We start from the raw sequence: 18247 nt of genomic DNA on the forward strand, positions 1-18247 counted from the left end.
TCGATGGTTTGGCAGCAGCTAAAACATCCGTTGTGTTACATTGTTGCCATCTTGCGGCGGGATTGAATACGACTCAATATGAGCACTGATGAAGAAATTCCAGCTACAAAGAGGTTTGATTGATTGATTGATTGATTGATTGAAACTTTTATTAGTAGATTGCACAGTACAGTACATATTCAGTACAATTGACCACTAAATGGTAACACCCCAATAAGTTTTTCCACTTGTTTAAGTCCACGTTAATCAATTCATGGTACACATACAGATAAAAGCCAGTAAATTAGAATATTTTGAAAAACTTGTTTTATTTCAGTAATTGCATTCAAAAGGTGTAACTTGTACATTATATTTATTCATTGCACACAGACTGATGCATTCAAATGTTTATTTCATTTAATTTTGATGATTTGAAGTGGCAACAAATGAAAATCCAAAATTCCGTGTGTCACAAAATTAGAATATTACTTAAGGCTAATACAAAAAAGGGATTTTTAGAAATGTTGGCCAACTGAAAAGTATGAAAATGAAAAATATGAGCATGTACAATACTCAATACTTGGTTGGAGCTCCTTTTGCCTCAATTACTGCGTTAATGCGGCGTGGCATGGAGTCGATGAGTTTCTGGCACTGCTCAGGTGTTATGAGAGCCCAGGTTGCTCTGATAGTGGCCTTCAACTCTTCTGCGTTTTTGGGTCTGGCATTCTGCATCTTCCTTTTCACAATACCCCACAGATTTTCTATGGGGCTAAGGTCAGGGGAGTTGGCGGGCCAATTTAGAACAGAAATACCATGGTCCGTAAACCATGCACGGGTAGATTTTGCGCTGTGTGCAGGCGCCAAGTCCTGTTGGAACTTGACATCTCCATCTCCATAGAGCAGGTCAGCAGCAGGAAGCATGAAGTGCTCTAAAACTTGCTGGTAGACGGCTGCGTTGACCCTGGATCTCAGGAAACAGAGTGGACCGACACCAGCAGATGACATGGCACCCCAAACCATCACTGATGGTGGAAACTTTACACTAGACTTCAGGCAACGTGGATCCTGTGCCTCTCCTGTCTTCCTCCAGACTCTGGGACCTCGATTTCCAAAGGAAATGCAAAATTTGCTTTTGTCAGAAAACATGACTTTGGACCACTCAGCAGCAGTCCAGCTCTTTTTTTCCTTAGCCCAGGTGAGACACTTTTCGCGCTGTTTCTTGGTCAACAGTGGCTTGACACGAGGTATGCGGCAGTTGAAACCCATGTCTTCCAAGCGTCTCTTGGTGGTGGATCTTGAAGCACTGACTCCAGCAGCTGTCCACTCCTTCTGAATCTCCCCCACATTTTTGAATGGGTTTTTTTTCACAATCTTGACCAGGGCGCGGTGATCCCTATCGCTTGTACACTTTTTCTGACCACAGTTTTTCCTTCCCTTTGCCTCTCCATTAATGTGTTTGGACACAGAGCTCTGAGAACAGCCAGCCTCTTCAGCAATAACCTTTTGTGTCTTTCCCTCCTTGTGCAATGTGTCGATGGTTGCCTTTTGGACAGCTGTCAAATCTGAAGTCTTCCCCATGTTTGTGTAGGCTTCAGAACTGGACTGAGAGACCATTTAAAGCCCTTTGCAGGTGTTTTGAGTTAATCAGCTGATTAGTTTGTGGCACCAGGTGTCTTCAAAATGTAACCCTTACACAATATTCTAATTTTGTGACACACAGAATTTTGGATTTTCATTTGTTGCCACTTCAAATCATCAAAATTAAATGAAATAAACATTTGAATGCATCAGTCTGTGTGCAATGAATAAATATAATGTACAAGTTACACCTTTTGAATGCAATTACTGAAATAAATCAAGTTTTTCCAAAATATTCTAATTTACTGGCTTTTACCTGTATATACTATCATCATCATACAGTCATCACACAAGTTAAAGGGGAACATTATCACAATTTCAGAAGGGTTAAAACCATTAAAAATCAGTTCCCAGTAGCTTATTTTATTTTTCGAAGTTTTTTTCAAAATTTTACCCATCACGCAATATCCCTAAAAAAAGCTTCAAAGTGCCTGATTTTAACCATCGTTATAAACACCCGTCCATTTTCCTGTGACGTCACATAGTGATGTCAGACTTTTTGTTTGGCCATAAACGCAACACTGGCTAAGTGCCATGAGTGCTTGTGTTGGTGCAGGTGAGAGAGCGAGCGGCTTCTGTTGAAACGACATGGCAGAAAATGACCAGTTTTTATAGATAAAAGGTTTTTTTACTCATGTTTTTGGTGTGGTTACAAACAGTTTTGCTCAATAAAGTGATATTTGGAATTCCTGTCCGTAAAGTGTCTCAACAGACGATAATTGAAGTGTGTTGACAAAGATTGTTTTATTCATTGGGGCCACTCTTGTTGTCACTTGTCACTGCAAAATCATACAGAATAAATTGTAATGTCTATCCATCCATTTGCTACCGCTTAATCCCTTTCGGGGTCGCGGGGGGCGCTGGAGCCTATCTCAGCTACAATCGGGCGGAAGGCGGGGTACACCCTGGACAAGTCGCCACCTCATCACAGGGCCAATTGTAATGTGTTTATTTTGTTTAAAGGGGAACATTATCACAATTTCAGAAGGTTTAAAACCATTAAAAATCAGTTCCCAGTGGCTTATTTTATTTTTTGAAGTTTTAAAAAATGTTTTACCCATCACGCAATATCCCTAAAAAAAAGCTTCAAAGTGCCTGATTTTAACCACCCGTCCATTTTCCTGTGACGTCACATAGTGAAGCCAACACAAACAAACATGGCGGATAGAACAGCAAGCTATAGCGACATTAGCTCGGATTCAGACTCGGATTTCAGCGGCTTAAGCGATTCAACAGATTACGCATGTATTGAAACGGATGGTTGTAGTGTGGAGGCAGGTAGCCAAAACCAAATTGAAGAAGAAACTGAAGCTATTGAGCCATATCGCTTTGAACCGTATGCAAGCGAAAACGACACGACAGCCAGCGACACGGGAGAAAGCGAGGACGAATTCGGCGATCGCCTTCTAACCAACGATTGGCATGTGTTTGTTTGGCATTAAAGGAAACTAACAACTATGAACTAGGTTTACAGCATATGAAATACATTTGGCAACAACATGCACTTTGAGACTGCAGATAGCCCAATTTTCATCAATTAATATATTCTGTAGACATACCCTCATGTCAGCAGGCTAGGGAAGCTAGGGTGGATATTCTTCTCTTGATCATCTTCGGTGGCATAAGGGACGGTGTGAGCCAAGACATCCAGGGGGTTTAGCTCGCTCGTCTGCGGGAACAAACTGCCGCCATTGCTTGCCGTGCTACCGAGGACCTTTGTCCCTGAATTGCTCACACACTCCGGCAGATTCAATGGGGGTCTGGCGGCAGATTTCTTTGACTTTATGGTTGTAAATGCATCTGCTTTGAGTGTCGCAGGATATCCACACATTCTTGCCATCTCTGTCGTAGCATAGCTTTCGTGGGTAAAGTGTGCGGAACAAACGTCCAATTTCTTGCCACTTTGGCATCTTTGGGCCACTGGTGCAACTTGAATCCGTCCCTGTTGGTGTTGTTACACCCTCCGACAACACACCGACGAGGCATGATGTCTCCAAGGTACGGAAAACAGTCGGAAAAACGGAAAATAACAGAGCTGATTTGACTCGGTGTTTGTAATGTGTTTGAGAAAATGGCGAATTGCTTCCCGATCCGAGAGCGAATAATAGAAAGGCGTTTAATTCGCCAAAATTCACCCATTTAGAGTTCGGAAATGGGTTAAAAAAATATATGGTCTTTTTTCTGCAACATCAAGGTATATATTGACGCTTACATAGGTCTGCTGATAATGTTCCCCTTTAATCATCAGAGTATATACATTGAATTATTTACATTATTTACACTCCGGGATGTGTGATGTGAAGGGGGGGGGGGGGGGGGGGGGTGGTTAGGTTGGGTTGCTATCAGCATACTTCAGTCATCAACAATTATATAATCTTTTTGTTATTAATTTTTTAAATGTATTCATTTATTTTTGTTGAAATTGTTATTTTTTTGTCATGACAAATGCTCTAAAAAATTAGAGTGTTTGTAAAATAATATTTTCCAGGGATAATTCAAAGACAATATATCTGAAAATAGTTTATAAAAGTAGAAATAGGGAAAATAAGTACAAGATATATTACATATCCAATTCTTCCCAAATGTAAATAAATACAATTTAAAACGATAAATGCAATACATTCTGCTCATTATTTTTTGGAAGAAACATTTCTGATATAATATTATAGTCGACAACTATTATATATGTAATGCTATAGAAAATCTGAAGAATTAAATTTTGGAATGTGATATTGTACTTTTATTTTGGGAGGTAATCAGAGATTACCTGAAATACGAATATATGGAGATGTCCCCATTTAGTATAGAAGAGATACAATTTGGCATAGCAAGCAAGAAATGATTATTGATATTATGCTGCAAGCTACATTTTTCATACACAAAAGTCGATTTCTTAAAGTGAAACGGAAATTCTCACTTTGGTTTAACGATTCCAGGTTATTAATACAATCTTGGAAGAAGGTCAAAATAATCTTTGTTGGAGGACTTTAAGTTGTTTGAAGTAAGCCCAATTATATATATATATATATATATATATATATATATATATATATATATATATATATATATATATATATATATATAGTATAAATATATTTGTATATATTTATATATAACATATATATATATATATATACATATATATATATATATATATATATATATATATATGTAATATAAATATATATATATATATATATATATTTATATATATATATAATATAAATATATATATATATATGTATATATATATATAATATAAATATATATATATATATATATATATTTATATATATATATATATATATATATAATATATATATATATATAATATAAATATATATATATATATATTTATATATATATATATATATATATATATAATATATATATATATATATATATATTATATATATATATGTATATATTTATATATATATGATATATTATATTTATATATATATATATATATATATATATATATATATATATATATATATATATATATATATATATATCGGGACCCACATCAGCGAGGGCCTCACCTGGGATCACAACACCCAACAAACAATAAAGAAAGCCCAGCAGCGACTGTACTTCCTAAGAAGGCTGAGAAAATTTGGCATGCCACCCAAAATTCTCAGCAACTTCTATAGAAGTACGGTTGAGAGTGTCCTTACCAGCTCAATCACGGTCTGGTATGGAAACTGCGCTGCTAAAGTCAGGAAGGCACTCCAGCGAGTGATTAAAACTGCTCAGTACATATCAGGAGCAGCCTTCCCCTCGCTACAGGACATGTACTCTACCAGGGCCACCAGGAGAGCACACAACATCATAAAGGACAGTACACAGTCTCTTCAGCCTCCTAACATCAGGCAGACCATACAGGAGCCTGAAATCCAGGACTACAAGACTAACAAACAGTTTCTACCCACAGGCCATCAGGCTTGTAAATGCTAACTTGTGAATGCTAGCCCCCCCCCCCCCCTCCTCCCCCTGTTTTACTTTTGTCTTTTTGAACAAAAGACAGTTACCATGACCACCCCCGAACTATGAACCATCACTGTAGACCCTTTTCACCTTTGATCACTAAAGACACTAACTGCTGCTGTGACCAAATGTCACTTCAATATATATTTATACTGTTGACTGTCAATCAGAATGTGCAATAATGTTATGTTACTTACTGTGCCTTGTATATACATTTTTATTTTTATATTTTTTATTTTTAGCTAAGTACCGTGTGACTTGTTGAAGGGTGGACTAGCAAAGTAAGATTTTCATTGTACGGCAAACTGTCTGTTTAACTGTGCATATGACAATAAACAATCTTCAATCTTGAATACATATATGTATTTTCTGTATATATCATACTTGCCAACCTTGAGACCTCCGATTTCGGGAGGTGGGGGTGGGGGGCGTGGTCGGGGGGTGGGACTGGGGCGTGGTTGTGGGCGGGGGCGTGGTTAAGAGGGGAGGTGTATATTGACAGCTAGAATTCACCAAGTCAAGTATTTCATATATATATATATATATATATATATATATATATATATATATATATACATACATATACATATATATACATACATACATACATACATACATACATACATACATATATATATATATATATATATATATATATATATATATATATATATATATATATATATATATATGTATGTGTGGGAAAAAAAATCACAAGACTATTTCATCTCTACAGGCCTGTTTCATGAGGGAGGGTACCCTCAATCATCAGGAGATTTTTTTCCCACACATACATATATTGCGCTCTACTACGGTATCGAGCACTATTTTTTGGATAACCTTATTAAGACATATATATATATATATATATATATATATATATATATATATATATATATATATATATATATATATATATATATGTAAATATATATATATATATATATGTATGTATATGTATATGTATATATATATATATATGTATGTATATATGTATATATATGTATGTATGTATATATAAATATATGTATATATATATATATATACATGTATGTATGTATATATATATATATACATCCTGAAAATATGCAAACAAAACTGTGTTTAGATAATTGATACTTCAAACTTGCATAAATAAATATTAAGGAATATAACATAACTTGACTTCTGAGAGCTTCAAAATGTAATGAATAAAATGCTAAAGTTGTTGATAAACAAGCAATTATTTTAATAATTAAATATGGTCATTTCAAATGAATTATTATGATCATTTAAAATTAATTATTTCATATATGTTTATTTTAATGTATAATTCTATGGCTGGATGTAATAAGGAGTCAGAAAAAATACAAATAAAAACATAATTAATTTTGATGTTTTTAGCAAAATATAGTAAAAATGTATTTAGTTTTTTTCGTAATTAATGAATATATTTATTTTTAGGTAAGATAAACATAATAATATAATTCATCTCTATTCTGGATGATTTAGTTCTTGTCACCCTGTTGTCCTCCTGTCATAAAAAAAAAAGGCTGTCCTCACTCAGGCCACGCCCCCTCCAGCTCCGGCTGAAAATCGGGAGATTTTCGGGAGAATATTTGTCTTGGGAGGTTTTCCGGAGAGCCGCTGAATTTCGGGAGTCTCCCGGAAAATTCGGGAGGGTTGGCAAGTATGGTATATATGTATATTCTATTTTTGATTATTATTATTAATGTATTATTATTCCTTTTTTGTTTAATTAATTGATGTATTTGTAGATATTACTTAGTTTTTTTGCTGTTTCTATTTTGACATTTAGGGCAGACAACAGATATATAATATATATACAAACAATGGATATGAATGTCTGATGCTGGATGTCGATAAAAAAAAAATGTATAGCTGTTATTTTGACGGTAAATGGAAAAAGAGGTCGAAGTGTTGCATACTCCGATGCAGTAGGGGGCAGCAGGCAACTTTTATGGAATGGCTTCAAGCCAATAAGCAGGGAAGAAGAGAAAGGCGGACGTTAGCGAAAGCTGCAACGGCACAAGACAAAAAAGGCGAAGTTGTCGACTGTAAAACTTTCAAAAATGTTGAAAGAGTTGGTGAGGGAGCGACTAATGGCGGCGGCGGATGAAATATTCGCGCTGTTCGAAAGAACAATCGCGTCCTACGAGGAGGAACTTTCTCGAACAAGAAAGAAGGAGCGACAACTGGAAGCTGCTAGCAGGTCTCCTATTGTGCTACACGTTGAAGGTTTGTTGACATGCTCTTGCTTATCTTACACACTTTATGTCGTCGCTATTTTACGGGGACAGAATGAACGAGACTCATATTTTTAACCGCAGTACCGTAATGATCAAATCCAAGATATTGGCCAATGTAGGATGGCTAACAAGATGGTGGACTGGGGGAGAACAAAATGGTGGCTGAACTTCTTGCAGCTAGAATGTTCTGCATCAAGAAAACATCTCATTGCAGCGTCATCATCATCATTATCATCATTTCTTTTTTTTTTTAGAGATGTCCGATAATGGCTTTTTTGCCGATATTTCGATATTGTCATCTCTTAATTACCATACCTGCCAACTACTCCGGTTTTCCCGTAATTAGTACAGTTTTCATCAACCTATTCCGGGTTACGGTTGCAGTGATAAAAAATACGGTTTTTCATTCATTTAAAAAAATTTTTTTTTTTTAAAATGCGCGAGGCTATTTATAGCACCGCTGCCAAGCACGAGGCACCAGTTGCCATTGTTTCCAAACGAGCGAACGATCATGGAATCAGCCGGAGAAAAATCGCAAACGAGTCTTAAACCGAAAAGAAAACTGCAGTCATTCCGTGAAGAATATTCAAAAGCCTATCCGGGAATAATTATCCCTTCCAAAAAGGGTGAAAACTACGCGAATTGCACCTTGTGCAGACAAGATTTTTCCATCGGACACGGAGGAATTAGCCATGTAAAAGACCACGTTGGGACAAAAAAACACAAGTCTAATGCCGTTGCTAGCGATACAAGTGGAAAACTTTCAACGTTTTTCGGATTTTAGCCACAAAAAGGTAATGACACCAATGTTATCTATTGGAATTGTTTAGTACTGTTATACTGTTAAAAGTGTTTATACTATTTATGCTTTCAAGTCCAAGTTGAAGAAATCTTGTTAAATGTTGACAGCATAACTACCAAAATACAGAAGTATGTCCTTAATATTTTTGCAGTGCTATTTCTGTTGAAAAGTTCAAATGATTACATTAGAGATGTGATGTGCCACTTTTCAAGTGTCTGATGGCTTCAATTAATTTTCATTCATTTTTCATGTTTTGAATTCTTTTGAAAGGCTTACAAAAAAACTACATTTGAATTGTAATTCCATGCTATTGACAGGACTATTAATTTTAATGAAGTTAGCTTACCATGTTTACAGTATGAGAAATGTGAATTTTAGGCACATAATATTTTTTACAATTGAACAAGGCAGTAGATTATACAAGCTTGGACAGAAAGTTAATAATGACACCAATTTTTTTTTTAATGGAATTGTTTAGTACTGTTTTACCATTTGTTTACTGTCAAAAGTGTTTATACTTTCAATGAACAAATTGAAGTCTTGTGAAAGGTTGACAGGATAACTGGCATTAACTGTCAAAATAATTTCAAACTATTGAAGTTATCTTACAGAATAAACATGTCAATCAACCCATATGATTTTTGCTGTAATATTTTTGTTTTGAAAAGTCACTGTGACTGATAGAAAAGTGATGGTTTTAGCAACATTTTAACCTGTCTGAATGCTAATAATCATTTTGCGTCGGGGGGCGAAGCCTGAACCCCCCACCAGGACTTTGTCCTGGACCTACCGGGGCCTGCGGCCCCTGGACCCTGGCTACTAGGTTTTTCTGATTTCAAAAGTTGGCAGGTAATTATTACCGATTCCGATATCAAGCGATACCGATATATACAGTCGTGGAATTAACACATTATTAAGCCTAATTTTGTTGTGATGCCCCGCTGGATGCATTAAACAATGTAACAAGGTTTTCCAAAGTAAATCAACTCAAATTATGGGGAAAAAATGCCAACATGGCACTGCCATATTTATTATTGAAGTCACAAAGTGCATTATTTTTTGTAACATGCCGCAAAACCATACTTGCCAACCCTCCCGAATTTTCCGGGAGACTCCCGAAATTCAGCGCCTCTCCCGAAAACCCCCCGGGACAAATATTCTCCCGAAATTCTCCCGATTTTCAGCCGGAGCTGGAGGCCACGCCCCCTCCAGCTCCATGCGGACCTGAGTGAGGGCAGCCTTTTTTCATGACGGGAGGACAACAGGGTGACAAGAACTAAATCATCCAGACTAGAGATACATTGTATTATTATGTTTATCTTACCTAAAAATAAATAGATATTTATTAATTAAAAAATTAAAAAAAAAAACTAAATACATTTTTACTATATTTAGCTAAAATCATCAAAATTAATTGTATTTTTATTTTTATTTTTTCTGACTCCTTATTACATCCAGCCATAGAATTTTACATTAAAATAAACATCCATCCATCCATTTTCTACCGCTTAATCCCTTCGGGGTCGCGGGGGGCGCTGGAGCCTTAAAATAAACATATTTGAAATAATTAATTTTAAATGATCATAATAATTCATTTAAAATGACCATATTTAATTATTAAAATAATTGCTTGTTTATCAACAATTTAGCATTTTATTCATTACATTTTGAAGCTCTCAGAAGCCAAGTTATGTTATATTCCTTAATATTTATTTATGCAAGTTTGAAGTATCAATTATCCAAACACAGTTTTGTTTGCATATTTTCAGGATGTAGATATATATGTATATATATATATATATATATATATATATATGTATGAAATACTTGACTTGGTGAATTCCAGCTGTCAATATACGCCCCCAACCACGCCCCGGCCCACCCCCGACCACACCCCCACCTCCCGAAATCGGAGGTCTCAAGGTTGGCAAATATGCGCAAAACAGCAGCTTGGAATTTGTGACATGCTCTCCCTGAGAGAGCATGAGAAGGTTGAGGTGGGCAGGGTTGAGGGGGCGGGGTTGAGGTGGGTAGGGGTAGCAGGGGGTGTATATTGAAGCGTCCCGGAAGAGTTAGTGCTGCAAGGGGTTCTGGGTATTTGTTCTGTTGTGTTTATGTTGTGTTACGGTGCGGATGTTCTCCCGAAATGTGCTTGTCATTCTTGTTTGGTGTGGGTTCACAGTGTGGCGCATATTTGTAACAGTCTTAAAGTTGTTTATACGGTCAGTGTGACCTGTATGGCTGTTGACCAAGTATGCTTTGCATTCAATTATGTGTGTGAAAAGCCGTAATTATTATGTGATTGGGCTGGCACGCAAAGGCGGTGCCTTTAAGGTTTATTGGCGCTCTGTACTTCTCCCTACGTCCGTGTACACGGCGGCGTTTTAAAAAGTCATAAATTTTACTTTTTGAAACCGATACCGATAATTTTGAAACCGATGCCGATATTTTCCAATATTACATTTTAAAGCATTTATCGGCCGATATTATCTCTACTTTTTATTCCTTTCATGAAAATGCATATATACAAGCCACGTACAGTTCACTTTCATTGTTTTTTTTTTGTTTCTTATACATTTCCATGATCAGAAAGAAGCAGATGGAAGAATAAGAATTATTATATTTATCTTCCCCGTTTTTCTAACACAAATTATTTTAGATGACATTATCACGGTTCCCTCCACCAACACCCGAACTCCAACATACTTTTTAATTTTCGTTTAAGCATTTTCACGACGGCACGTCCAATCAAAATCAAAAATCAGTTTGATATAATGCCAGTTGTCTCTTTTTGTAACTCTTTTTAAACTCAAAAAGTATTCTTGCAACTTTTTAAGTCTTTCTTTAGAGAATTCCATGCTTTCACACCAGCAACAGACAATCAATCAATCAATCAATGTTTATTTATATAGCCCGAAATCACAAGTGTCTCAAAGGGCTGCACAAGCCACAACGACATCCTCGGTTCAGATCCCACATCAGGGCAAGGAAAAACTCAACCCAGTGGATGACAATGAGAAACCTTGGAGAGGAGGGATTCCCCATCTACGGTCTGTAATAACATCAAAAGGTTCAGAGCATCTGGAGAAATCACTGCACGTAAGCGGCAATGCTTGTGACCTTCAATCCCTCAGGCTGTACTGCATCAAAAAGCGACATCTGTGTGTAAAAGGATATCACCACATGGGCTCAGAAACACTTCAGAAAACCACTGTCAGTAACTCCAGTTCGTCGCTACATCTGTAAGTGCAAGTTAAAGGGGAACATTATCACCAGACCTATGTAAGCGTCAATATATACCTTGATGTTGCAGAAAAAAGACCATATATTTTTTTAACCCATTTCCGAACTCTAAATGGGTGAATTTTGGCAAATTAAACCCCTTTCTAATATTCGCTCTCGGATCGGGAAGCAATCCGCCAATTTCTCAAACACCGAGTCAAATCAGCTCTGTTATTTTCCGTTTTTTCGACTGTTTTCCGTACCTTGGAGACATCATGCCTCGTGGGTGTGTTGTCGGAGGGTGTAACAACACCAACAGGGACGGATTCAAGTTGCACCAGTGGCCCAAAGATGCCAAAGTGGCAAGAAATTGGACGAAATTTGTTCCGCACACTTTACCCACGAAAGCTATGCTACGACAGAGATGGCAAGAATGTGTGGATATCCTGCGACACTCAAAGCAGATGCATTTCCAACCATAAAGTCAAAGAAATCTGCCGCCAGACCCCCATTGAATCTGCCGGAGTGTGTGAGCAATTCAGGGACAAAGGACCTCGCTAGCACGGCAAGAAATGGCGGCAGTTTGTTCCCGCAGACGAGCGAGCTAAACCCCCTGGATGTCTTGGCTCACACCGTCCCTTATGCCACCGAAGATGATCAAGAGAAGAATATCCACCCTAGCTTCCCTGGCCTGCTGACATGAGGGTATGTCTACAGAATATATTAATTGATGAAAATTGGGCTGTCTGCACTCTCAAAGTGCATGTTGTTGCCAAATGTATTTCATATGCTGTAAACCTAGTTCATAGTTGTTAGTTTCCTTTAATGCCAAACAAACACATACCAATCGTTGGTTAGAAGGCGATCGCCGAATTCGTCCTCGCTTTCTCCCGTGTCGCTGGCTGTCGTGTCGGTTTCGCTTGCATACGGTTCAAACCGATATGGCTCAATAGCTTCAGTTTCTTCTTCAATTTGGTTTTGGCTACCTGCCTCCACACTACAACCATCCGTTTCAATACATGCGTAATCTGTTGAATCGCTTAAGCCGCTGAAATCTGAGTCTGAATCCGAGCTAATGTCGCTATAGCTTGCTGTTCTATCCGCCATGTTTGTTTGTGTTGGCTTCACTATGTGACGTCACAGGAAAATGGACGCTGGATTTTAACGATGCTTAAAATCAGGTACTTTGAAGCTTTTTTAGGGATATTGCGTGATGGGTAAAATTTTGAAAGAAACTTCGAAAAATATAATAAGCCACTGGGAACTGATTTTTAATGGTTTTAACCCTTCTGAAATTGTGATAATGTTCCCCTTTAAAACTCTACTATACAAAGCGAAAGCCATTTATCAACAACACCCAGAAACCGAGCTCATCTAAGATGGACTGATACAAAGTGGAAAAGTGTTCTGTGGTCTGACGAGTCCACATTTCAAATTGTTTTTGAAACTGTGAACGTCGTGTCCTCCGGACCAAAGAGGAAAAGAACCCTCCGGACTGTTATAGGCGCAAAATTGTAAAATGTACATGATGATTTCTTGTTTTTGAATACATTTGCCAACATTTAAAAAAAAAAAAAGGTATTTTGTGTAGAATGTTGAGAAAAATTCATTTATTCCATTTTGAATAAGGCTGTAACATAAAATGTGGAAAAATTGAAGCGCAGTGAGTACTTTCCGGATGCAATGTATATTGTCTATATCGCACTCTTTGTAGCACACTTAGTAGTAGCTGCACTTCTCGTTCTAAGTGGCTATTTGTAAAAAAAAATTAAAAATAAATAAACTTCTGCATTTTAGTTTTTACTCCTTGCCTTTTACAAATACTTTTTGTCCTGACATGTCAGTGTGGGAGTTTAACGTATTTTTCAGACTATAAGTCGCAGTTTTTTTTCATACCGTATTTTCCGCACTATAAGGCGCACCGGATTATTAGCCGCACCTTCTATGAATTACATATTTCATAATTTTGTCCACCAATAAGCCGCCCCGGACTATAAGCCGCGCCTACGCTGCGCTAAAGTGAATGTCAAAAAAACGCTGCGCTAAAGTGAATGTCAAAAAAACAGTCAGATAGTTCAGTCAAACTTTAATAATATATTGAAAACCAGCGTTCTAACAACTCTGTCCCAAAATGTACGCAAATGTGCAATCACAAACATAGTAAAATTCAAAATGGTGTAGAGCAATAAATAGCAACATAATGTTGCTCGAACGTTAATGTCACAACACACAAAATAAACATAGCGCTCACCTTCTGAAGTTATTCTTCATTCGTAAATCCTTCGAATTCTTCGTCTTCGGTGTCCGAATTGAAAAGTTGCGCAAGCGTGGGATCCAAAAATGGCCGGCTCCGCCTCGTCGAAGTCATCGGATTCAGTGTCGCTGTTGTTGTGCAGCAGTTCTGTGAATCCTGCCTTCCGGAAAGCTCGGACCACAGTTGTGACCGAAACTATCTGCCCAGGCATTTACGATCCACTGGCAGATGTTGGCGTATGTCGTCCGGCGCTGTCTGCCCGTCTTAGTGAAGGTGTGTTCGCCTTCGGAGCTGGTGTGAAAAAAGCCACCCGGCCTCTTCGCGTAAACTTAAACTTCCCTTAACCACTCGCTCATCTTTTCTTCATCCATCCATCCCTTCGAGTTAGCTTTTATGATGACGCCGGCTGGAAAGGTCTCTTTTGGCAAGGTCTTCCTTTTGAATATCACCATGGGTGGAAGTTAGCATGGCAAGCTAGAACCACAGTGAAGGATGACTCCTCATTCCCTGTGGTGCGAATATTCACCGTACGTGCTCCCGTTCCACAGTGCGGTTCACAGGAATATCAGCTGTGAAATACGGTAGTAATCCGTGTGCGGATGGAGAGATTGCGTCTTTTTATGAACCGGATCCTTGTCGCTTTGTAGGAGCCATTTTGTGGTCTTTACAGATGTAAACAGGAAATGAAACGTACGGTGATATCCGCGCGTTTTTTCTTCTTCTTCCGGGGGCGGGTGAAGCGCTTCCTGTTCTATGGGGGCGGGTGCTTTCCTTGGCGGTTGCTTGCGTAGAAGAAGAAGCGCTTCCTGTTCTACCGGGAAAAAAGATGGCGGCTGTTTACCGAAGTTGCGAGATCGAAACTTTATGAAAATGAATCGTAATAAAGCGCACCGGGTTATAAGGCGCACTGTCAGCTTTTGAGAAAAATTGTGGTTTTTAGGTGCGCCTTATAGTGCGGAAAATACGGTAGTTTGGCCGGGCTCCAGTGCGACTTATATGTTTTTTTCCTTCTTTATTATGCATTTTCGGCAGGTGCGACTTATACTCCGAAAAATACGGTACTGAGTCTATAAAGTACAAACCCCGTTTCCATATGAGTTGGGAAATTGTGTTAGATGTAAATATAAAGGGAATACAATGATTTGCAAATCATTTTCAAGCCATATTCAGTTGAATATGCAACAAAGACAACATATTTGATGTTCAAACTCATAAACTTTATTTATTTATTTGCAAATAATTAACTTAGAATTTCATGGCTGCAACACGTGCCAAAGTAGTTGGAAAAGGGCATGTTCCCCACTGTGTTACATGGCCTTTCCTTTTAACAACACTCAGTAAAGGTTTGGGAACTGAGGAGACACATTTTTGAAGTGGAATTCTTTCCCATTCTTGCTTGATGTACAGCTTAAGTTGTTCAACAGTCCGGGGGTCTCCCTTCTGCTATTTTAGGCTTCATAATGCACCACACATTTTCAATGGGAGACAGGTCTGGACTACAGGCAGGCCAGTCTAGTACCCGCACTCTTTTACTATGAAGCCACGTTTGATGTAACACGTGGCTTGGTATTGTCTTGCTGAAATAAGCAGGGGCGTCCATGGTAACGTTGCTTGGATGGCAACATATGTTGCTCCAAAACCTGTATGTACCTTTCAGCATTAATGGCGCCTTCACAGATGTGTAAGTTACCCATGTCTTGGCCACTAATACACCCCCATACCATCACACATGCTGCCTTTTACACTTTGCGCCTAGAACAATCCGGATTGTTTCTTTTCCTCTTTGGTCCGGAGGACACGACGTCCACAGTTTCCAAAAACAATTTGAAATGTGGACTCGTCAGACCACAGAACACTTTTCCACTTTGTATCAGTCCATCTTAGATGAGCTCAGGCCCAGCGAAGCCGACGGCGTTTCTGGGTGTTGTTGATAAACGGTTTTCGCCTTGCATAGGAGAGTTTTAACTTGCACTTACAGATGTAGCGACCAACTGTAGTTACTGACAGTGGGTTTCTGAAGTGTTCCTGAGCCCATGTGGTGATATCCTTTACACACTGATGTGGCTTGTTGATGCAGTACAGCCTGAGGGATGGAAGGTCACGGGCTTAGCTGCTTACGTGCAGTGATTTCTCCACATTCTCTGAACCCTTTGATGATATTATGGAGTGTAGATGGTGAAATCCCTAAATTCCTTGCAATAGCTGGTTGAGAAAGGTTTTTCTTAAACTGTTCAACAATTTGCTCACGCATTTGTTGACAAAGTGGTGACCCTCGCCCCATCCTTGTTTGTGAATGACTGAGCATTTCATGGAATCTACTTTTATACCCAATCATGGCACCCACCTGTTCCCAATTAGCCTGCACACCTGTTGGATGTTCCAAATAAGTGTTTGATGAGCATTCCTCAACTTTATCAGTATTTATTGCCACCTTTCCCAACTTCTTTGTCATGTGTTGCTGCCATCAAATTCTGAAGTTAATGATTATTTGCAACAACAAAAAAATCGCGTGGACATCGGGGGCGGTACCTCTGGATTGGCAGACCGGGGTGGTGGTTCCTCTCTTTAAGAAGGGGAACCGGAGGGTGTGTTCCAACTATCGTGGGATCACACTCCTCAGCCTTCCCGGTAAGGTCTATTCAGGTGTTCTGGAGAGGAGACTACGCCGGATAGTCGAACCTCGGATTCAGGAGGAACAGTGTGGTTTTCGTCCAGGTCGTGGAACTGTGGACCAGCTCTATACTCTCGGCAGGGTCCTTGAGGGTGCATGGGAGTTTGCCCAACCAGTCTACATGTGCTTTGTGGACTTGGAGAAGGCATTCGACCGTGTACCCCGGGAAGTCCTGTGGGGAGTGCTCAGAGAGTATGGGGTAACGGATTGTCTTATTGTGGCAGTCCGCTCCCTGTATGATCAGTGTCAGAGCTTGGTCCGCATTGCCGGCAGTAAGTCGGACACGTTTCCAGTGAGGGTTGGACTCCGCCAAGGCTGCCCTTTGTCACACATTCTGTTCATAACCTTTATGGACAGAATTTCTAGGCGCAGTCAGGGCGTTGAGGGGATCTGGTTTGGTGGCTGCAGGATTAGGTCTCTGCTTTTTGCAGATGATGTGGTCCTGATGGCTTCATCTGGCCAGGATCTTCAGCTCTCACTGGATCGGTTCGCAGCCGAGTGTGAAGCGACTGGGATGAGAATCAGCACCTCCAAGTCCGAGTCCATGGTTCTCTTCCGGAAAAGGGTGGAGTGCCATCTCCGGGTTGGGGAGGAGATCTTGCCCCAAGTGGAGGAGTTCAAGTACCTCGGAGTCTTGTTCACGAGTGAGGGAAGAGTGGATCGTGAGATCGACAGGCGGATCGGTGCGGCATCTTCAGTAATGCGGACGCTGTATCGATCAGTTGTGGTGAAGGAGCTGAGCCGGAAGGCAAAGCTCTCAATTTACCGGTCGATCTACGTTCCCATCCTCACCTATGGTCATGAGCTTTGGGTTATGACCGAAAGGACAAGATCACGGGTACAAGCGGCCGAAATGAGTTACCTCCGCCGGGTGGCGGGGCTCTCCCTTAGAGATAGGGTGAGAAGCTCTGCCATTCGGGGGGAGCTCAAAGTAAAGCCGCTGCTCCTCCACATGGAGAGGAGCCAGATGAGGTGGTTCGGGCATCTGGTCAGGATGCCACCCGAGCGCCTCCCTAGGAAGGTGTTTCGGGCACGTCCGACCGGTAGGAGGCCACGGGGAAGACCCAGGACACGTTGGGAAGACTATGTCTCCCGGCTGGCCTGGGAACGCCTCGGGATCCCCCGGGAGGAGCTGGACGAAGTGGCTGGGGAGAGGAAAGTCTGGGCTTCCCTGCTTAGGCTGCTGCCCCCGCGACCCGACCTCGGATAAGCGGAAGAAGATGGATGGATGGATGGATGGAACAAAAAAATGTTTATCAGTTTGAACATCAAATATGTTGTCTTTGTAGCATATTCAATTGAATATGGCTTGAAAATGATTTGCAAATCATTGTATTCCGTTTATATTTACATCTAACACAATTTCCCAACTCATATGGAAACGGGGTTTGTAGGTTTAATACTGGAGTTTACCTAAAGTGCGTTGTGTTGTTTGGGCCCTG

At 39.5% G+C, this 18247-nt stretch overlaps 1 protein-coding gene across 1 annotated transcript in view; it reads left to right on the plus strand.

Annotated features, from left to right (window-relative positions):
* Positions 1-7575: 7575 nt before the first annotated feature.
* The window catches only part of LOC133577432 (uncharacterized), an 11759-nt gene continuing 1087 nt past the window's right edge, over positions 7576-18247 (plus strand). Inside the window, exon 1 of the mRNA XM_061931277.2 lies at positions 7576-7845. Within this exon, the coding sequence (XP_061787261.1) occupies positions 7680-7845 (166 nt within the window). The 5' untranslated portion in view covers positions 7576-7679. The remainder of the gene's footprint in view (positions 7846-18247) is intronic.

The sequence above is a fragment of the Nerophis lumbriciformis genome, linkage group LG38, assembly GCF_033978685.3.
Source record: "Nerophis lumbriciformis linkage group LG38, RoL_Nlum_v2.1, whole genome shotgun sequence".
NCBI classification, from domain to species: Eukaryota; Metazoa; Chordata; class Actinopteri; order Syngnathiformes; family Syngnathidae; genus Nerophis; species Nerophis lumbriciformis.